This window comes from Piliocolobus tephrosceles, chromosome 1, assembly GCF_002776525.5.
Source record: "Piliocolobus tephrosceles isolate RC106 chromosome 1, ASM277652v3, whole genome shotgun sequence".
Lineage (NCBI taxonomy): Eukaryota > Metazoa > Chordata > Mammalia > Primates > Cercopithecidae > Piliocolobus > Piliocolobus tephrosceles.
In genome coordinates, this window is record NC_045434.1 from 135,469,863 (window position 1) to 135,493,210 (window position 23,348).

The 23,348-nt window shown below is 38.4% G+C and overlaps 1 protein-coding gene, 1 long non-coding RNA gene and 1 pseudogene across 3 annotated transcripts in view; 2 read left to right on the forward strand and 1 right to left on the reverse strand.

Moving 5' to 3' along the window:
* The window catches only part of SH3GLB1 (SH3 domain containing GRB2 like, endophilin B1), a 43,494-nt gene extending 24,229 nt beyond the window's left edge, over positions 1-19,265 (reverse strand). The window contains exons 1-4 of the mRNA XM_023208301.2: positions 18,844-19,265; positions 7,812-7,953; positions 4,038-4,166; positions 976-1,109 (exon numbers count right to left, since the gene is read on the reverse strand). Of these exons, the coding sequence (XP_023064069.1) occupies positions 976-1,109; positions 4,038-4,166; positions 7,812-7,953; positions 18,844-18,915 (477 nt within the window). The 5' untranslated portion in view covers positions 18,916-19,265. The remainder of the gene's footprint in view (positions 1-975; positions 1,110-4,037; positions 4,167-7,811; positions 7,954-18,843) is intronic.
* LOC111540190 lies at positions 19,097-20,334 on the forward strand. Its single transcript, XR_003309541.2, has one exon. It is a non-coding gene; the product is annotated as an uncharacterized LOC111540190 (long non-coding RNA).
* A 149-nt stretch (positions 20,335-20,483) lies between these two features.
* On the forward strand, positions 20,484-21,641 carry LOC111540182 (annotated as a pseudogene). Its single transcript, XR_002730911.2, has one exon. The product of XR_002730911.2 is annotated as a mitochondrial import inner membrane translocase subunit TIM50 pseudogene (transcript).
* Positions 21,642-23,348: the final 1,707 nt, after the last annotated feature.

Sequence of the window (23,348 nt, forward strand, 5' to 3'; positions counted from 1 at the left end):
GGGAATTTCTAGCTTCTGTATAATATGTAAGTTTATTATAATTCAGTTTGCTTTAATCTTAAGATTCCATACGTCAAATTTCATTGCACTAAGCTAATTTTTATTTTATTTTATATTTTATTTTACGTTTTTTGAGATGGAGTCTTAGTCTGTCCCCCAGGGTGGAATGCAGAGGCACGATCTTGGTTCACTGCAACCTCTGCCTCCAGGGTTCAAGAGATTCTCCTGCCTCAGCCTCTCGAGTAGCTGGAATTACAGGCACCTGCCACCACGTCTGGCTAATTTTTTCGTGTTTTTAGTAGAGACGGGGTTTCACCATGTTGGCCAGGCTGGTTTCGAACTCCTGACCTCAAGTGATCCACCCACCTAGGCCTCCCAAAGTGCTAGGATTACAAGCGTGAGCCATCGCACCCGGCCGCTAATATCTTTTAAATCATACTTTAACTTGGTAGTTCTTCTGTCTCAGGCCAGATACTTATTTATACAGAAACAAATCCATTGTGAACATATAGAAAGTTTCTATAATATACTGTAATAAGAAATTTGTAAATTAACGTTTGAAGTATTCATAATAGCAGCTTTGTAAAAATCTTAGAAAATTTTCATTCTCTATCACTAAGAAAATAAGTTAAAATCCTAAAAAATGAAGAGCTACATGGTATACTATGGTGATATTTTAGACCATATTTTCATAATCATTCCAGGAACCTCTCTGTAGATTTTAGTGTTGGTAATGAATGAAAAGGGATATAGGCATTTCAGTAACATTGTATGACACACAAATGGAGTAAATGTATCAGTAGTCCTTTATTTTGGTTTAATTTTGTGTTCTGGTGAACATGTACCGACCTAGATTATTTAATTTTGTAATCCACTACATCTACACAGTCATGAAGAGGCCAAATTATTCATCAAAAAAGTATAAATATATATCTAAATGATTTTACTAAATAAAGCAGACACTTCTCAACTCACAGCAATTGTTTTGTAATCTCCTTCTATAAAGTTTCTTAAAGGAGTAAGAAAATTTAAGGCTGACGTTTGAATCAGTTCTCTGTCTGCTGTTCCAATTCTTTTTTGGGTTTCTCCACATTTAATAAGGGCATTACCTGCAAAGGAAAAACATTTTTAAAAATCGCTGTCTGGTAATATCAGAAAATAAAATCATGTAAGATAAATCAGCAATGTGATCTGTTTAAAAGTTAGCTGTCACTTGTAAGTAAAACCAAATAGAATTAACTGTAATTAAGGCAGTTTTATTTTAAAAGTAAATTTAAGAGTATAAGTGTCTCAATGAAGGAGACAAAGATAAACTTCCTATTGTAGTATAGATAATTGTACCAATTCTCCCAATGGGACTAAAGAAGACAGATATACCCCAAAATATTTATGGTCACAGCTCAAATAGTGTAGTCAGCCCTCTATATCTACGGGTTCTGCATCCATGGGTTCAGCCAACTACAGATCAAAAATATTCAGGAAAAAAAAAAAAAAAAGGGATGGCTGAGGAGCCAGGCACAGTGGTGGCATGTGCCTGTAGTCCCAGCTACTTCGAAGCTGAGGCAGGAGGATCGTTTGAGCCCAGGAGTTTAAGGCCAGCCTGGCAACACAGCGGGGCCTGTCACTATTTAAAAATAAACATATAAAAAATAAAAAAAAGATGGTTGTCTCTGTACTGAACATGTACAGACTTTTCTCCCTTGTCATTATTCCCTAAAAAATATAGCATTACAACTATTTACATAGCATTTACATTCAGATGATTTAAAGTACAAGGGAGGATGTGCATAGGTTATATGTAAACACTATGCCATTTTATATAAGACACTGGAGTATCCATGGATTTTGGTATCCTCATGGTGGGGGGCCTGGATCCAATCCCCCATGGATACCGAGGGGTGACTATGATTATACTTATAAAAGAATAATGCTTCCAATAGATCAAATCACAATTTGTCCTCTGTTTCTACATCCTTGCAGTTATCATCTCAAGTGTCTATAAATAATAGTGCATACTGGTATCTTAAGTTAAAAAAAAATCCATGCTTTTGCAATACATATACTCTGATACTTAAATAGGGTAAGTACAGTAGAAAAGTAGAGGTAGAAAGTAGAGTAGAAAGAAAGGGAACCCCAAGATCAGAGTTCCATTCCTAGTTCTACTTTGAATAAGCTTTAGCTCCGAGGTTCTTAATCCCTTCATTTTAGAATAAGCTTGGATCTGACTGATAAGGAAGGTAATACGGATAGTAGTGAAGAGCTCCCTCACTGGATACAAATAGATCTTCATTTGAATTACTATACTAGCTGTGACTGTGGATTAATTATTAACTTCTCCAAACCTGTTTCCTTGTCTTTAAAACGAAAGTAATCTATCTTAAAAGCAGGATATAAACGAAAATTTACTTAATATGTAAATATATGCTATATAATGCTTATTAGCCCACGCCTGTGATACTCAATTTTTAGTTATTAATTACTAATAAGGTAATAGGTTCACAAAGCCCAATTCTGATAACCAGAGTACATTCACTAGAATTACTAGAGGTGCAAACAGATTAAGCAGATTTAAAAGGGAAGAAAATCTAGAAGCCTTTACTAATGTTCATGCTCTGCTAAAACCTTCTTCAGCCTGGTGAAGGAAGGGGCTGCTGGGTCTCTTTCACATAACTTTACGATCCCAGCATGTAACTGAGCCTGGCACAAGCAGGCAATAAAACATCTGTTTAATGTATAACATATTTCTAAAAATTAACAGTTAAAATTCAGAAATAATTTTATTTTGAAGTTCTAAGCATTTTCAGACTTAAAAATTAGATTTTGAAGAACACAATGTAGAAGTTTCAAAGTTGTGTATCTAAAAAAGCCTGTCAATGGATTAGTGGCATTCAACAATATTTAGGTTACTTCTTTCTGACATAAAGATAACTACTAAAGTTTAAAATTCATTTAATCCTAGAATGTATAAACTATTCTGTAAATCAGAACTATGTGTAGAAATTAATTTAATCTACCTACCATTTCATACCCAAAGACCATTATCTTGCAGATATATAAAGAGAATTATTATTAGACGTAAACAACAGGAAAAGAAGCTACTGAAAATCTCATGAGAAAATCAGATCAGAGTGACAATAAAGATGGGTAACTTTGAGCTTCAGGGCTATACATTTAAAGTCTGTACAGCAACTAATAAGGCTAGTGTAACTAAACCACGGCTATAGAAAAGTTGAAATACAGAAGAGAAAAACAGAAATGAAATGTAATCCAAACATCCAGAGATAACAATAGTTAGTATTTTTTGGTTACTGACATTATTGCAAAATTATAACAAAAGCACTGATTAATTCAAGCACTATGTGCCAAGTACCTTTAACATAAAATAAGCCCCAAGAAAGCTTTTTCAAAAAATGAAGAGACATATGCAAACAATTGCAATATCATAAGTATTACAACATAGGTATTGTAAGATCACTGGGAGAATAAGTGAAGAATTCATTTAACTTTTTAGAACTAAAAAAGATGTGAATTCTCTGAATAACTAAATATATGCTTAAATATATTAAATAATGAATTATTAAACAATAAATTTATACATTTGCCTATATTTCTCACTTCATCGAAAATTTTTAACATAAATTTGAAGTTAAAACCAGTTCTACTACTTTTTTTTTCTTTTTTTTGAGACGGAGTCTCTCTGTGTCATCCACGCTGGAGTGCGGAGGCGAGATCTCGGCTCACTGCAAGCTCCGCCTCCCAGGTTCACATCATTCTCCTGCCTCAGCCTCCTGAGTAGCTGGGTCTACAGGCGTCTGCCACCTCGCCCGGCTAATTTTTTGTTATTTTTAGTAGAGATGGGGTTTCACCGTGTTAGCCAGGATGGTCTCGATCTCCAGACCTCGTGATCTGCCTGCCTCGGCAACCCAAAGTGCTGGGATTACAGGCGTGAGCCACGCACCCGGCCTACTAATATGTTAATGACATCTCTATCTAAACATAAAGATATGCTTTAACAGAACTTTTTGCTTTTTACTTACCATAAGCCGTTCCTGGGCCAAACTCAGTCCCTGCGTCAATCATATATTGTCCCAGAAGTTCTGGGTTGTTAATACGACTTGGGGCTTTTCTATCCAGTTTCTCATAAACAAATTCTTCTATCCTGGCATCTAGGAGAAAGGTTAAAATTACCAACGATATCTAAAAGCAAAACTAATTAGAAGATTGTTTTTTTTCCCCTATCAGCAGCCATTTATCATCTCCTAAAGTTAGCATTCATTCAAGCACATATCTTAATAAATATGTATTTTATATTTTATGTTAGACCATTATATAACTAAAAAATTACATTTTAGAAATTTGATAAAATATCTTGGCACAAAAGCATTTTAAAATAAAATAAAATTATTATTTGAGTATTCCACAAGATTTTAAGTTCCAGAAAAGGACTGATTCATTCACTTAATATTTACTGAAGGTGTCTTTGCCCTGTTTGTAGCATTTTAACTCTAATTTTTACTCTGAATGTACGTTCATAATTTCAAAATCAGGATTTCTGGCTAGGAAAATACAGATATAAAGTACCTAGAAGAACCCAAGACTTACATCTGACAGTTTTAGCATGAGCATTTGCTCTCTCTTTTTCTTGTCTAGAGTCTAAATATAGACACAGGTGCTTAAGGAATAGAACAATTCAGGCTTGGAATAGTCTACAGACAGATCAGCAATATGATGCCTTGGCTTTAGTTTATGTTTAAAGTACACAAGTGTATAGATATTATCTCTGAGCATGCATTCACTCAAAATATTTCACCATTAAAAATAAATTTAAAATACAAAAGGTTAAATACAATAACAGAACACTAGAACAAATGGAAAGGGGGAAAAAATAAAAGCTGAATAAACACTTGGTTAGCAAAATGCTTAAGACCAAAGATATTAACATTTACAATGCTGTCCAACCTAGAGGTATTTCAGGAACAAATGAAAAAATGGCTTAAGTTTCCAGAAACAATGATTAAGTATAAATCGAAGCTAAGTCAAATAGGTTCCCTCTAACTACCTCACATAGATTCCTACGCATGTGGAAGTTTGACACAGTGCACTGAAAATTTCAAAAATGAGCTGAACCAGTAACAGAACACTTCAGGAATTGGTAAAAGGCTTAGTTATAATACCTAAAATAGAGTATGGCAATAATTCTTGCTTTTGTGCTAGATTCTAGTACAAAATCAGAAGTTTTAAAGCACAAATATCTCTAAATAGTTAAAACCAAAAAGAGCTTTTTAAAACATAACCATTTAGAAGATACTAGTTAAATTTCAGAACTTCATTTTGGCCCGGTGTGGTGGTTCACACCTGTAATTCTAGCACTTTGGGAGGCTGAGGCAGACAGATCACCTGAGGTCAGGAGTTTGAGACCAGCCTGGCTGACATGGTGAAACCCTGTCTCTACTAAAAAAAAAAGAAAAATTAGCCAGGCATGGTAGCGCATGCCTGTAATCCCGGCTACTCAGGAAGCTGAGGCAGGACAATCATTTGAACCTAAGAGACGGATCTTGCAGTGAGGAGAGATTGTGCCACTGCACTCCAGCCTGGGTGAAAGAAGAAGACTCTGTCTCAAAAAAAAAAAAAAAAAAAAAAAAAAGGCTTTGTGTTTTGACTCTGATTCTTAATTTTGACTGCTTTTCACCTATCTGGTCAAAAGTTTAAAACGGAATCTTATGTTGACTTCGTTCAGTTAATAAAATATTTGGTATATTAATAAATATTTAATTTCAATAGGTTATAATAAAATCTTAAAATATGCAGGCAATTCTGCTACAATGTAATATATATTTCTGCATAACATATTTTTGAAAAACCCATTTCCAGATCATCATACATTGAAAACAACACAGGAATTACAAGAAAAGGAGTGTTGGGTTTGGCCAGTCAAAACCTGTGTAACTTAATAACTAGGGCATTGACTGGGCATGGTGGCTCACACCTGTAATCCCAGGCTTTGGGAGGCTGAGGTAGGCAGATCACCTGAGGTCGGAAGTTCGAGACCAGCCTGGCCAACATGGAGAAACCCTGTCTCTACTAAAAATACAAAAATTAGCTGGGTATGGTGGTGGACACCTGTAATCCCAGCGACCCTCAGGAGGCAGAGGCAGGAGAATTGTTTGAACCCAGGAGGCAGAGGTTGCAGTGAGCCCAGATCGCACCACTGCACTCCAGCCTGGGTGACAAAGCAAGACTCTGTCTCAAACAAAACAAAACAAAACAAAACAAAACAAAAAAACTAGAGCACAAAAAACAAAAACAATTCTTATTACTACTTCCTGGCACAAAACAGGGGCAGAAGGGAATTGTATTTTATTTCCCTGTTTACCAACTGTGAATGAGCTTATTTGCCAATCAGAAAAATATGTTTAGAACAAGAGGAAAAATGTCTATTACTTTTAATAAAAGTGCCAGAATGTAGAATTTAAATGGCCTTAAATGAATAAAAAATATTACATGGTGTCCAAGGACATCAGGACTCACTCAAAGTGCAAAAAGCTTATTTTGTTTATTTTTAACTTTTATTTTAGATTCAAGGGGTACACATGCAGGTTTGTTACCTGGGTATATTGAATGATGCTGAAGTTTGGGGTATACATGAACCTGTTACCCAGGTACTGAGCACAGAACTTAACAGTTAAGTTTTTCAACCAAAAGGCATATTTAAACAGTCACTACCATTTAACTAAAATGATAGAGAACTGCTAATATTTGTATAGTGCTTGGAGTTTAAGTTAGTATCTAAAAGCAAGCATATGTCATATCACAACATGATCCCAAATATTGGGGAAAAAAAGAAGGAAAGCATACATTGTATCTTTGTTCTTCAGTTTTGATATGCAAAGCTCACAGTGAAAAGACTGGATGTTGATAGGTTCTAGTCCAATTTCCACTTCTAATTAGCTATGCTGCCTTGGACAAGATGCTAAATCATGAGTTTCATTCACTAAACAATTATTGTGCACCTTAACTGCAACGTTATTGAGTTGACTAATCTGAAAATCTAGTAGTTGTTTGAATCAAACGAAGTAATTTACGTGAAAATGTAAAACTTAAACATAGGCTGGGCACAGGGGCTAACGCCTGTCATCCCAGCACTTTGGGAGGCAGGTGGATCACGAGGTCAGGAGTTCAAGACTAACCTGGCCAACATGGTGAAACCCCATCTCTACTAAAGATACAAAAAAGAAAAAAAAAATTAGCTGGGCGCGGTGGCATATGCCTGTAAACCCAGCTACTAGGGACTCTGAGGCAGGAGAATTGCTTGAACCTGGGAGGTGGAGGTTGTACTGAGCCAAGATCGCGTCATTGCACTCTAGCATGGGCGACAGGGCAAGACTCTGTCTCAAAAAAAAAAAAAAAAAAAAAAAACCACACGCGAAAACTTAAAACAGAAGAAATGGTACCTAGTTAAGCATCTATATAACTTTGTCTTAATTATCTAGGGACAATTCTTCCCTAGATGAAAAAGGAAAACATATTTATATACACACCTCCTCATAAATATTAAAATTCAAAGTCACCGCCTAAAACTGAGATTTTTTATAAGGATTCTATATAAGACTGAAAAAATGTCATTTTAAATTTGTTAGGTACGTAACTGTTTATATCACTTCCTCTTCACAAAAGCACACACAAAAAACCCCACAGACCCTGAAGCTACAATAAAAAAATCCTATGTTTTCAGATGGCCATTAAAACTTTTTTTTTAACATTAAAAAACCCACTAATAGTACTTAAGGTACACAAGAGGTAGAGTTTCTTACTTGGATTTGGCTGCAATAACACTTCAGTTTGTTTCATTATTTTTTCTGTCCATATTTTGGTACATTCAGCTTTGCTAAGGAGGTTCTCTAAGTGAGCATCCAATTCTGTCTTCTCAGCCTGGCCAAGCTTTTCTTCTGTGAACTGTTATTGGTTGTAAAACAAAAATTAAATATACTGCAAATAAATTTTAGGGAACCATATCAATAAGTAAAAAGCAAAATTCAAAGCTAAACAATCCTAAACATACAAATAACCATACTCCAGCTTTGTAAGCCACTGCTTATGAATACTTTTTTTGCTCCTATGTAATTTATCCATACCTCTTTTGTGGATGACCTTACCTTATAGTCATCACATACCCTTAGTTCTGCTAAAATGTATGGTATGAATTCTATAGAAAACCTAAGTGTACTTCTTGGTATATAAAGCATGCAACTATTTCAACTACCTATTCTAGGTAGACTAGGATTAATGGTAAGGAATAAGAGCTTTGAGTCAGTTGGATCTGAATTCAAATCTTAACTTTGTTGCTTGCTGTGTGACCTGAGCAACGTATTGAATATTTTTTCTTTAGTACCCTCTATTATAAAAGAGAGACAATACATATTTTATAGTGTTTGGGGGATTAAGTATGATTGTGTATGCAAATCACTTTGTTTGGTGCCTTGTAATTATTAAGTTTTAAAAGAGCTGTTAATGTTTATTGTGGTTTATATCTTATTAGCTCTTTAATAACACCTAGTTAGATAGTTTCCCAGAACATACCATAAAACCTGTCATTTAAGCTGCTGAGGATATGTTCCAGCAATTTATTTATAGACTAACTTTTGGAACATATCCTATTCATACTATGAAGACATCTTTTAAAGGTCATAAAATATGGTTAAACATACTCAACGAATCACTTTTTATTATTGAATATACTGGTATTTGAGAAAAGGTAGCATTGCCTATACAATAATAAAGAGGTAAAAGGATTCTGTGTAGATCTAGAGCTTTCTGGATACTTTTAATTAAACATTAGAGGTGATGACTCAAGCTGTTTATCATGCATTATTTTCCCCTAGAATATGTGGCTTTCTCCCATCTTAACACAGGTATATCACTAGCACTAATTCTGTGCTCAGTAATGACTCACTTATGGCTGACAAAACAGTGTTCACCTTGCCTTTTTCTCCTTTTGTTTCTTAAAAATTTCTTTTGCTACTCTATTTTCTGAGTTTTACTGCTTCTTTCAGCATCTTTCTTCTTGGTTTAATACTTTCAGGTTATTATCAGCACCTTAAGCTGAAGGGTCCTCTAGAATTCTATTCTTAGACTTCTGGTTACAATCTCCACTGAGGATCCCTGTTTAGGGGCTAGAAATAACAGCTTAAATAGCTTTTGTAAAGCCTTGGGTCTTTTTGAGAATGGTCTATAGCCAGCCCCTGACCCAGTGGGTGGAAGCAAATGTAACAGTTCCAAAGCTATTGCCTAAGCCCATAAACTTGCAGTGTAGCTGGAGGATTGGGCACTGAGCAAAAGCAAACCCTGATCTCAAGGCCAGCTGGATAAACTATGCAACCTCATTCTTAGGAGAGAACCCTGTAGTCTTTACAGATTCCTGGAGATTCTAAGCAACAGACCTCCTACTAGACTTTTACATGTTCAAAGTCTGCCACCAATGGCTAGATAAAATAACTCCCAGATGAAGCGATCAATAGGAAGGGAAGAAAGGGAATACCTTTCACTCAGGTGAACATCACCTATAAAGAATGATCTAAAAAAAATTCTTAGCAGCTTAAAAATTGAAACTGCATGCATAAATTTCCCTTTAATAAGCAAGATTATCCACTTGTTTGTTCATTTTGTTTATTCCTTCAACAAATACTTACTAAGCACCTACACATGTGCTAGGCACTCTTCTAAACACATGGGTTTCAGCAGCCAACAAAACAGACAAGGTTTCTGTTCTTAGGAAGCTTACATTTTAATGGCAAAGACAGACAATAGATAAATAAGGATATAAAGACACGAAGACAGTAAAGAGGACTAACATGGTTGGTTTTATTGTTTCTGAATGACATAAAAAATCCAAGTACAGAGAAAGAATTCATTCTTCAGGGAGAGCAGGAGAATCATGGACGGCTTTAGTGGGGGAGGGATGGGCAACTTGGGCCTAGACAGGGGAGCAAGAGTTTGAGGAGTGTGAGATGGGGGTAGTTAGAGAAACAGCATCTCTGAGTAGGTAACAAATGACCTGTGACTGAATGATATGAACTACGTTAAGATCCAAGGAAAGAGTGTATAGTCCTGATGATTTATCTTCCAGTTGCACAACTTCTTTAAGCTCATTTGCATCATCCTCATACATATTAAATATTAATTTATCTGTAGAAATCCTTAACTTACAGTTAATAACCAATAATAGATTAATAGAAAAATCAACACATCAATAATTTAAAATCAGCACTTATGGCCAGGAGCAGGGGCCCCCGCCTGTAATCCCAGCACTTTGGGAGGCTGAGGCGGGCAGATCACTTGAGCTCAGGAGTTCTAGACCAGCCTAGGCAACATGGCAAAACCACGTCTCTACAAAAAAATACAAAAAATTAGCCAGGCATGGTGGTGCACACCTGTAGTCCCAGCTACACTCCATTGCACTCCTTTCTAGGTGACAGAGCAAGACCCTATCTCTAATTAATAAGTTAATAATAAAATAAATAAATATAAAATAAAATAGTCACTGAATTTATCTGATACCAACTGGGGTTCAGGGCAAGTTTTCTCCTGACAGTATTTCAGGAAAATCAGCAATTAGAAAGTTAATTATTTGGAAAATAAAACATTTCAATCTTCAGATGAAAAGGACTGTTTGCTTAATTATTTAATATTTTCTTTGTGACTCTCATGATACTGCCTCCCAGGTATCTCACTAAATAAATATTCTTTTAGTGAAAAGAGTATGAAAGTATAACAGAACAAAGATGGGTATTTGCACGAAGCGATTTATTTGTATGAGTCTGAGGAAGAAAGAAAATATGTGAACTGGTAAAGATTCTACAAACACATACAATTAGTAGGTTTTTTCTTTCTTTTTTTTTTTTTTTTTTTTTAACTATTCTAGTTCAGAAGATATATGGAACCCTTACACGAGTCAGATAGTCTGATTACAGAAAACCTGTTTGGAAAATAGCAGTACTGTAGGAAGGGTCACATGACAATGTTTCTATGTTTCACATTTCAGCACATTATATAGAGTTTTATTTTCTAATATCTTTTTTTAATGTTTTATTTTTTCAACAAGACCATTTACATCTTTCTTATACTTCTGTGTCAAGGTTTAGTGTATGTTCAAAAATTCCATTAACTAAGCTGTGCATTCTACATCAAATACTAGAAAGAATCTTAAAATATAGGTAAGAATAATTGTAGAGATTAATAAATTGAGACTCAGGGTGATTAAACACTTTGTCCAAGCTGTCAGCGTTGGGATTCAGTGTCACATCTGTTTGAGTCATAGTCTCATCATGCTATATTACCCTTCCAGTAAATACTTGCTGATTTCCAAAATTAGTATTTTCTATTCCTATTACTATTATCCAATCATATTCTGTGCCTCCTTTCTCCTGTGTCTGTTCACAGCACTCTGGACAGCTTTCTCCTCCAGATCACTTCTGCTTCCTACAAGATATTCAATAATTACTCACCAAAATTAAGAGTAAATTAAATCCTATCATGAATGAATAAAGTGGAGGAAGACACAAAATATGGACATTGCTAATTCTATCATATTTTAAAATTGAAATTATAAACTTAAATCTTATTACTTAAATATATAATTATAAAATACATAATATTTCCCACAATTTTATCATTGTGGAAGCAAAAGGATTTTTCCATAATTAATCAGAAGTACACTGTATTAAGATAATAAATACAATATTTAATATTTTCTCTAAAGCATTGTAAATAATGCATCTACTACAGACATTATGAGTTGTCTCAATTAATATTTAAATTACTAATCAAAAATATTTATGGCTTATATATATTTTCTTCTACTGCAAGATGATCAGCATATGATGTGCTTCTTGCCTTCAAGGATTTTATGATCTACTAGAATACTGCCTTGACACAAAACAAAATTACAATAATGGCACTCTTTTCAGAAGGGCAAAAGACCTATTATTTCTTTTAAAAAAAGATCCCTTCCTAGTTACTAAAAAATTGTAAATTAACCCATAAAAATTTTAGTTTGCAACATCTCAAGTTCAAAATCATTACTGACTTTGTAATCTCAATAATAGGTATTAATCAGAAACTAGTTGATTTTAAGCATATCTTTTAATGAATAGATGGCAGTATAGTTTAATAATTAAGAACTTTGTGTAAACAACCTAAAAGGCAAACTGTAAATAAGTCATCTTCTTAATAAGTTATTAAACTCAATGTTTTCTAAAATATAATTTGATACATAATTTTTTCATATTTCATTTGTAATACAGCAAAGTGACATAAGAACAGAAAGTTTAATCCCCTCTCTTTTATATATTTTCTCTAAATATTGCTTTGCAGAAAGAATTGTCTTTGAGTCGGCTACATTATACCAGGCACTGTAATCCTTCTTTTACTACAGGATAGGCACATAAGCCACATTATTAAATAAGGAGCCTGGATTCCAAACTCTACTTTTAGGAAAAAAAAAAAAAAAAACACTGCAAGTAAAATCGGTGTGATCAAAGACATCTATTTAACGCAAACTCTAATCACCAGTATTACTAAAGAGTAGTACTCTAAAAGAAATTTAAATTTCTTGGAAAATATGTAACTCAGACACTGAATAATGTATTAGTAAACTGTAAAGTGGATCTTTCTCCGTTGGTTCTAAATTTTGGCTGTTCTTTAGAATTACTTGAGAGAGCTTTAGAAAACACTGATGTCTGGTCTGATCCAACCCCTAAGATTCTAATTTAATTGGACTGGGGTGCAGCTCATATTGGCATTTATAAAGATTCCCCAAGTATTTTAAGTGCAGCCAAGACTGAGAACCACTGTTCTAAACTCATTCATAATTATTTAAATATGTATCACTTGATTTAGTGCATGCTGCATTACTTTACTTTCTTCTTTTGCCCATTTAGGAATGTCAAGCTGTTATTACTGTTACTTCACTGTGCTGGAGTTTTGCTTCAAATACATTATCTGTGTTGAGGTTCTTTCAGTAAGTTGGTCTCCAAAGAATATTAAAGAAATTGACTTAGGTGTTTGAACATTTTAAATATAGTAGCAAAGCAACTAGGAGTACATCAATTGGGTGAGGTTAAGACTTTAGGATTAATTTGTAGCTCTGTCATTACCTTAAAAACACTTTTAAGAAAGGCCAGGTGTGGTGGCTCATGCCTGTAATCCCAGCACTTTGGGAGGCCAAGGCGGGTGGATCACCTGAGGTCAGGAGTTCGAGACCAGCCTGGCCAACATGGTGAAACCCCGTCTCTACTAAAAATACAAAATTGAGCCAGGCATGGTGGCACATGCCTGTAATCCCAGCTACTAGGGGGGCTGAAGCAGGAGGATCACTTGAACCTGGGAAGTGGAGGTTGCAGTGAGCCAAGATCATGCCACTGCACCCTAGCCCGGGCAATAAGGCGAGACTCTGTCTCAAAAAAAAAAAAAAAAAAAAAAAAGAAGTATTTCAAGAAATATGACGAATTGAAAAGAGTTTTATAGATTTTCTAATTACCTTACTCATGTAGTACATAAGTGTGGATTTTAACATCAGGTTAACAAACTATCTTCTATCTACTTTACCAAAATAATGCAAATAGCACCAAAGGATTTGAAAACAGTTTTAAGTAACACTAAACATGTAAAGTTTTTATGTAACAAGAAAATGTATGGATTTCGAATGTGACATATTTTATTTATTAGAATTTAAGAAACATGGTGAAGTTGTCACAGTGTGAATTTTGTAAAAGAAATAGGATTTCAGAAGCGCTTGACAGAGTTGTTTGGCCAAGCTGGAACTCCAGCAACAGTCTGACAGGAGCTAGTTAATGGCAACATCATATTCATCTTTACATCCTTAGCTTAGACACACCATGACAGTTGCCGAAATAAATGGGAGATCAAGGCCAAGCTTAAAACTATATTTTAAAAACTATATTCCTTAGAAAATAGGTGGTGTTCATGAAATTCATAGTATGACTTTAATAATCAGTTTAGAGGAAATGTTAGAAAATTTAAAATGAACTCCCTAAGTAATTTGATTTGAAAAATTCTTTTTAGAAAGTCTATGCCCTTATTTTAATGATGGTGAGCAAAGTTTTGCTTCAGTAAGAATTCTGAATTAAAAGCACATCTCTTGTTCCTTTATCCACCTGAAAGATTGATCAAATAAAGAGTTATTCACAAAATGGCTATTACTACAAAGAATATTTATGACAAATTTGAGACTATTACTATGAAGTCTTTGAGGGCAGGAACAGGGTCTCATTCAGCTTTGTATCTTTCAACACCAAGCACCTAGGAGGTACTCAATTTAAATACAGGTTGAATGGTTTATTATTTTATACTGGTATTAGTTAATTTCAAGGTCAGCAAACATAATGTTAGAAAATTCTAATAAAGACACCGTTATTTAACATGCTTATTGTTGCCCTTCAAAGATTAAACTTCACATACGGATAGTAATTTGCCTGGCTAAAATGATATAAAAGTTAAAATGAACCATGTTAGATGTCGTGAGAGGGGAAGAACAGAGTTGATGCCTTAGCACATACAAACTTATTAAAGATGTGAAAGAGTAAGAGAATTTTAGAGTTCTAAGAGATCTAACACAATAGTTCATTAGAAGAAAAGTGCCACCTAATCATTCGGAATTGAAAATGATTCAGGATTTCACAGCAAGCTCTTGTGGTCTAAGAAGCCTTATTAGCTGAGATGGATTTAAAGCTCTTATCTTCAAAAAAAGTTTCTGTATTTTACTTTTATTTTTTAATATTTTTTTTTTACTCTCTCTATTTTGGAGATGAATAAAGTTGTATCTTAAGGAAAGGAAAGAATAGGCAGACAGGACACTTAAGAGGAGTTTAACTATACGAACAAAAGCCTAAAATAAGTACAAGATATTTTGGAAATTAAAAAATAATTTGGAATACAGTGTTTATATAAGTGAGGGAAAGAACCAGATTGTAAGGGAGTATTTAATGCTCAACTAAGAAGTTTGGACTAAAAAGATGGATTCTAAGAACAAATGGCATTTAAAACTCTAGTAAAATAACAATTAAGCAAGGGTGAATTACCTGATACTTTTGTATTTTACCATCTTGAGGTACTTAAAAACAAGCACCCAAATGGGCTAGTTAAGAATAAACATTCCTACTCATTTATACATTCTAGTTTAACATTCTTTTTAAAGTACCAAGGCTTAAAAACAAATTTTAAAAGGAGGGAAGTGGAGCGGTGATGGGACTCATCTATGTGCTTTACTAATTTGAACTGACCTTTTTAAAAAACAAGAAATATGTTTAATTTTTAACTTAGGAATTTTTAAGTAAAATGGAAAACAATGTATGGCATTGGCCAACCAAAGATTGGCACATTCCTTAGGGTACAATTTGATTGGAATGAAAATTATTATTTATAAACATGAATGTTTAATTCTCTCTCTACTATTCTTACTGCTTATAAAGAGACACTGGCATAGCTCTTAAGCTATTCTTAGAATGAAACTTGGTACTTTGGCATTATACTGATGCCAATGCAATTTAATATAGGAACTCAGCGACGAAATAAATACTGAGATGAGAAAGCAGTGTTTTGTTGAAAACCACCACACAGCATTCCAAATTTCACACGTTCTATTTTAGAAGCATCCTTTGTTTTCTTACAAATTTTATCTTTAAAAAAGTATTGTGGAAAATGTCAAACATACAAAAGTATAACAGTACAATGAAACCTCATGAACCCATAACCAACCTTCCACAACTATCAACATTCTGTTAATGTTGTTTCAGTGACCTCTGTTTTTTTTTTCTTCTGAAATATTCAAAAGCTAATCTCAACTGGTGTGGTAACTCACGCCTGTAATCCCAGCACTTTGGGAGGCTGAAGGAGGTGGATCACCTGAGGTCAGGAGTTCAAGACCAGCCTGACCAACATGGTGAAAACCCATCTCTATTAAAAATGCAAAATTAGCTTGGCGTGGTAGTGCATGCCTGTAATTCCAGCTACTTGAAAGACGGAGATAGGAGATTCGCTTGAACTGGGGAGGTAAAGGTTGCAATAAGCCGAGATTGCGCCATTGCACTCCAGCCTAGGCAACAAGAGCGAAACTCAGTCTCAAAAAAAAAATAAATAAAACAAAAAAAACCCTACCAAAACCAAATCTCAGATATGGTATAAGTTTATCCATAAATATTTCAGTATGTGTCTATTACAGTTGCGGACACATTAAAGGATCCTGTTTCTCCAAAAATTTTTCCCTTAATAAATGGCTCAAGCCAAAACCTGGGAGTCATCCTTGACTCATCTTTCTCTCATACCTCACAGCCAATCCGACAGCCAATACTGGATAATTTGGAACCTTCACTGGATAATTTGGAATCTTCCCTGCTACCACTGTAATCTAAGTTACAATCGCCTTTTACCTGTATTATGGCCACAGTTCCTTCATTGGTCTCCTTAATGCCCCTGCAACTTCAGTCTTTGTACTTCTTCCTGCTGCCTGAAATACTTTTATTCCAAAAAAATTAGGTCTGTCTCTTCCTTGAGGTCTCTTGGATTTCATCCTATTAGAAAGACTTGCCCTGACCATCCTATCTATACCACAATACTAATGTTAGAAAATACTAATAAAGATGTTAACAATCACCATCCCTGCCATTATTCTATTCTTCTGGCCATGATTTTTACTACCACCTGATGTATTTACAAGCTTATCTTCTGCTACAATGTAAGCTTCAGGAGAGCAGACACTTTGCTGATTTTATTCACTGCTGTATCACCAGTGCCCATAGTAGCCGCAAGCAGACATGCAGTAGACACTTAAATATTTAAGACTGAAAAGAAAATTATTTGATGGCTAACAGATTAGCATAAATTTTAAAACTTTTTCTTAAGGAATTTGAAACAAGGAATTAAAATTCTTTGGGAAGTACACATTTTGAGAGCTTTGCTAGATTTAATTTTTTAAATCGAGTCTATCCACAATTTAAATCAGACTAAATTCTAGTAAATGTGTCCTCTTTAAGGGGTGTGAATTATATGTCTGAAACATATTTAACTGTACTTAAAGGAGTAGCATTGTATAGTGTCAAATCCTCATAAGCATCTAGAATTACAGGTAATGAGCACTAGGACAAAAAAGTACCACAGGCTCTAGTCCTCTATTGCAGTCAATGTTAAAAGCATACAAATGTCTCACACATCAAAATTCATTTCAGACCTTCAATCACTCATTCTTCTTGCACCTTGTCTTTGAACTATTAGAAGCTAGTGAATTTAAATCAAAACATTATTTTAACTATAAAGGTTCAATGTCTTTACAATATATCATATTTTAGGGAAGGAAGGGAAGAAAAGGGTTAAGGCAGCTAGCTTATTACTCACCATGCAGATTTTAGAACTTAGAAATCAAAAGCTAGAAGGAATTTCCCATCTCTAAAGTGTTACTTGCTTGTTGATATGGAAATGCTCAGATTGTACCAGATGATTTTTAAGGTCTCTCTAGGCCACAACATTCTATTATTCTAGCTATCTTAAATCTGGAATGCTTATCCCGGAAGAAAAAGCAGCTTGGAGTACTAGGTCAGACAGCACCTGGTTATTTACTAGCTGTGTAAGTTTCTTAACCTCAGTAAGGGTGCTTCCTCACATATATAAAAGGGGTTAATAACATCTATCTGGCAAAGTTATGGAAAAGACTGGAGATACGTCAAATGCATTGCGAAGTGCTTGACAGGTTTTTCATAATACAGGCAGCTATCACCTTGCTCTAGCTCTACTATTCTTTTGCCAGGGATAGTGCAATGTAGGCTCAACTGTGCCAACAAAATTGGGGCAAAGGTAAGGAAAGTAGTAAAGCCACAGAACAGATTTACATTTTAGCACCAATTTGGTATGCATATTAGAAAATTATTTTTGTTTTCTTTTTACAAAAGAGAATGTTGTTGCCACCGTGACTATGCCATTAACTTAAACACCAGATTGTTTACAATTCATGTTGTGAAATTTACATCTGTTCACAGATTTACTGAGTTGGCATAATGGGGGTGATGACTGTGGGAAACGGCCCAAGTTTCTTAGTACTGATACTTCTTGCTTGCAGAATATCGAGAGGTAGTCAACTTCTTCCCTTAAAGTATATTTGAAACATACTACTGTGACTATAGCCATAACAATTTCCCCGCATCTCTCCTTGATCTACAGCCGGTGCTTCCCATTTTGAAAAAGAGTGAGAACCCCCCAACCGTAGGTTTCTCGTGGTCTTGGCAAAGCCTCAACGCCAACTGGCGATCTCCATTTCCCCCGCGGGCTGCCAAGCCCAAGACAGTCCTTTCAGGGAGAAAGAGGGCCGGAGGGAACTGTGTTGGCAGCTCTCTGGGTTGAAGGACAGGAAAAGGAAACTCCCTTCTTGGACTCGGAGGGGAGGGTGAGAGACGAAAGGAAAGGGTGGGGGTAGTGCAGAAATGGCCTGTGTCTCGATTACCCCAACGGACTCGTAAGCCTCCGCCAGCCCCGGGGTGGAGCACTGGCGCGGTGGGATCAGAAAGGCGGACAGTGCTGCCTTAGTGTCCTGCAGGGGTGGGAGGAAGCTCCCGGCCGGCCCCACCCCGCCTCGCTTTCCGTGGAGCGGCGGTTGGGCAGGAGCGGGGCAGAAAACCGCCGCCGGGCCCGGGGAGGGGACCAGGCCGCGCCCATCTCTCAGGCCTCTGGCTGCAGCAGGCCCGCTGGGTGGTCGGCGAGGCCAGGGGCGCCGCGTCGGACTGGGGTTCCCTCCCTCAACCTTCCCGGGTGCCGCCACCCCTTTTCCCCCCAGCACCAGGGTACCTGCACCGCGCGACTGAGGAAGGTGCCTGCGTCGGCCGCCAGCTTCTTCACGTTGAAGTCCATGATGTTCATCCTGGGCGGCAGCCCGGCGGAGCCGGCTGACCTAGCGGCGGCGAGGCGGAGGCGCCGCGGCCGGGCTGGGACGCAGGGCTACAGCGGCAAGGGCAGACGTGGTAGGTGGAGGGAGGCGGCGCCAGCCCCGCCGCCGCAGCTGTCGTTTCCGTGAAGGGGGTGGATGAAGGCGGGGCGAGGGAGGAGAACGAGCGCCCGCGGCGGCGGCACCAAGGATGGGTCAGTCGGTCGGGAGAGCGACCGCTAACGTCGACGATGGGCCCCGTGGGCTAGCCGGAGATGGACCGGCAACCCGTCAGTGTGGAGCCGGGCCCCAAGGGGGAAGCGAGCGCGGACCGCGGGTGGAGCCTTTCTCGAGGTTATCGCGGGAACAGCGACCCCTTGAGGATTGCGGCGGCGCAGCCCCGGGACGCATTGGGAGCTCCGCCCGACTCCTGTGGAGGAAGCCGCGAGCGAGAGCCGCAGGGTCTCGGCGCCTCTGCGTGCTTGCACTTAACCTCCGAGAACCCAGAGCGAACGCGACCCACATTTCTCTTTTTGTTTTAAGAGTAAATATAGGAATTACAGCATAGAATTACAATTCTGGAAATTTGAACTGAGAGGTCCCAGTCACAGTATGGCACCGCGCGACACACTTGGTCCCTGAGGCCTGGATGCCGCACAGCGAACGTTTGCGGAATAGGGTTGGATATAGTGTCCCCCACCGAGCCGGTTGCTCATTCATTCAGCATAACTGAATACCTCCTGTGTGCCAGGCACTGAATCGAGTGTCGGTGATACCACGCTGCATAAGACAGTGTCCTGCCCTCAAGCTCCCGGTCGGTTACTTGACAACCTTCCGGGACCTCAACACTACATGCCTACTGTGTGAAAGCAAAGTGCCAGGCGGAGGACACAAAGATGGCGAGCGACACAGCATAGCCCTTAAGCGTGACTACTTTTAATAACAAATGAGAATATTATGTGACATCCGTTCCAAATCCTGTCATTCCAATTAACTTCTTAAGCATCCTTCACGATACAGCCTCTGCTTGAAAGGAATTAAAACAGGTACAAGCATGGAAGGAGACGTTGCTATCATATTTCAAGAATAAGAAAATGCTCTCTCTGTTTTGTGTGGTTGTTCAGCAGGCAATGAAATGAGCTCACATTCAGGCTTCCGTGTTTCACTGAAACAACAGTCACAGATGCAATAGATGTTAAAGGTGAAAGACGAGTGCAGTAAAAGCATTATGAGGACAAGAAGAAAACATGTAAATATTTGTGTTGTTTCATTCTTTGTTGTGGTGGCAGAAACAGCCCCCTCTCTAAGGTAACTCCAATGTAATGGAATCTCCCAGCTTTGAAATACTCCATGTCTCTAATTTTCCAGAAATATGGAAAAATAAATTTATAATTAAAAATCCTATTTCTCATTTATTGTCTATTTTAGATTTTTATGTGGAAAAGCATTTACCCTCTTCCCAGAGCGCTGTTTTTAAAGTAGCTATAGTTGCCGTAACCTATGCTCGTCTCTACAAAAGGATCACACCACCGTGACCACCATTAAAGAATTTCCCCTTGGCAAGATGGCGGCCTCGGCAGCGCTGTTCTTGCGCTTGCGGAGCGGGCTCCGACTCGGCTCGCAGGGACTGTGCAGGAGGTTGGCAACGCCGCCCCTCCGGGCCCCAGATCAGGCCTCAGAGATCGGGAGCCGCGGGGGCACTAAGGCACAAGGGCCATAGCAGCAGCCAGACTCAGAGGGTCCCAGCTATGCCAAAAAAGTTGCGCTCTGGCTTGCTGGGCTGCTTGGAGCTGGTGGGACCGTGAGCGTCGTCTGTGTCTTTGGAAACAACCCAGTGGATGAAAATGGTGCCAGGATTCCTAATGAGTTCGACAATGATCCAATTCTGGTACAGTAGTTGCGCCGGACATACAAATATTTCAAAGATTATAGACATGATCATCGAGCCCACCAGCCCTTGCCTTCTCCCAGACCCTCTGCGGAAGCCGTACTACCAGCCACCCTACACGTTCGTTTTGGAGCTCACCGGCGTCCTCTTGCATCTTGAGTGGTCGCTGGCCACTGGCTGGAGGTTTAAGAAGCGCCCAGGCATCGAGACCTTGTTCCAGCAGCTCACCCCTTTATATGAAATTGTCATCTTTACGTCAGAGACTGGCATGACTACGTTTCCACTCATTGATAGCGTGGACCCCCACGGCTTCATCTACTATCACCTATTCCGGAACGCGAAGATACATGAATGGACACCATGTAAGGACATTTCATGTCTGAATCGGGACCCAGGTCGAGTAGTAGTTGTGGCCTGCAAGAAGGAAGCCTTCCGCCTGCAGCCCTATAACGGCGTCGCCCTGCAGCCCTGGGACGGCAACTCTGATGACCGGGTCTTATTGGACCTGTCTGCCTTCCTCAAGACCATTGCACTGAACGGTGTGGAGGACGTGCGAACCATACTGGAGCACTACGCCCTGGAGGATGATCCGCTGGCAGCTTTCAAACAGCGGCAAAACCGGCTAGAGCAGGAGGAGCAGCAGCTTCTGGCCGAGCTCTCCAAGTCCAACAAGCAGAACCTCTTCCTCGGTTCCCTCACCAGCCGCTTGTGGTCTCGCTCCAGACAGCCCTGAACTCTGGGCCTCCTCAAACTCAGTGCCGGGGTCCAGAGCCCCAGTGCTTCCAGATCAAAACTTGGGCCACCACTGTCCAATAAAGTACATCCCAGACACCACACCTGCTGTGTCCCGAGAGTCTCCAGATGGGGGCATCGGGATGAGGTCCGGGACTCTCGGGTCACCATCCCACAGTGGCTGATCGGCTGCCAAGCACAGAGTGGGGGTTTTGTTGGATCAGAGCGGATTTTTCACCCTGGTCTGGGAATGTAAAATCCCTCGCTGTGTCCAAAAAAAAAAAAAAAAAAAAAAAAAGAATTTCCCCTTTAATGGTGGACACGGTGGTGTCCCTGAATCCTCATCCTCAAGTGTTTCCATCTTCCCGGTCTTGGAAAAACAACGTTACTTCTTTCTTTTGCACCCTCTGTAGCTGTAATCCTGCTTCCCCATTCTCCATAAAACACTTACCTTATTTTCATGTATCTGTATTCTTAGCCTTTGATACTTTTTTTTGTTTGAGAGAGAGTTTTGCTCTGCCACCCAGGCTGGAGGGCAATGGTGTGATCTCAGCTCACTGCAACCTCTGCCTCCTGGGTTCAAGGTTTCTCCTGCCTCAGCCTCCCAAGTAGGTGGGATTACAAGCATGCATCACCACGCCCGGCTAATTTTTTATATCTTTAGTAGAGACAGAGGTTCACCATGTGGGCCAGGCTGGTCTCGAACTGCTAGCCTCAAGTGATCCACCTGCCTCAGCCTCCCAAAGTGCTGGGATTACAGGTGTGAGCCACCGCGCCCAGCTGATTGGCTTTCTTTACAGAGAAAGTATAAATCATCACTCTGTTTGGCAGAAGCCTCTTGAATCAAATTTCCTTATTTCCACCTCCTGTTCTCTCCACACTCTTTCCTCTATCATTGCCAAATGTTTCAAAGGAATAGTTGTCTCAGGTGTTCTGAGTAGAGCCACTGCTCCCTTAATCTTGGCTGCACATTGGCATCACCTGGAGAGTTTAAGCAACCACTGATGCCTGGATCCAGTCCCAGAGTGCAGACTGGGCATTGGGATGTTTTAGGAGTTCCTCTTGGTGTTTTTAATGAGTGATCAAGGTTGAGAACTAACTTGTCACCCTCTAGAACTTGCTCCATCAGTCTCTACCCTTTGCCTACAGATTGATTCTATTTCTCTTACCAGATATGAGTCCCTTAAGGGCAGTGTCCATTTCCTATTTATTTTTATATATTTTATGGTTTGCACTGGAAACATAGTGAATTCCCAAATGATTTAGTAAGTGAAGAAAGTAATCAAATCACGATGTTTACAGTGCTAAGCTCTTTTGTGACACCATCACCCCCAACCTCAATTTCCAACTACCTATTTATCCACAGATTCAATATTTCCAGTGGCAAGTCTCTTGTAGTTTGCTTTTCCTGAACATTCTTTTCTTGGGTTTCCTATATTGATAAATTGAATCATACACACCAAATCACCTAAGCCAGAAATCAGAGTCCCCTTTGATTATTTCCCACCACCAATTGATCTATCCTGGCAATTTCTTCTCTGAAACTGTTTCCTATCTCTCATTTTTATCCTTTTTTTAAAAAACAATTTTTTTTATCTTGAAACAATTTACAAACTAAGAAAACTGTTGCAAGAATAGTACAAAAACTTCTGTGTACCCTTTGCCTAGAAACCCCACTCAAACTTTGCCAATTATTCCAATGTCTTTACAGCAAAAACATCCCAGCCAAGAAAGATCATGTGCTGCATCCAGTTGGCATGTTGCTCAGTTCTCCTTCAGTCTGGATCAATTCTTCAGCCTTTTCTTGAC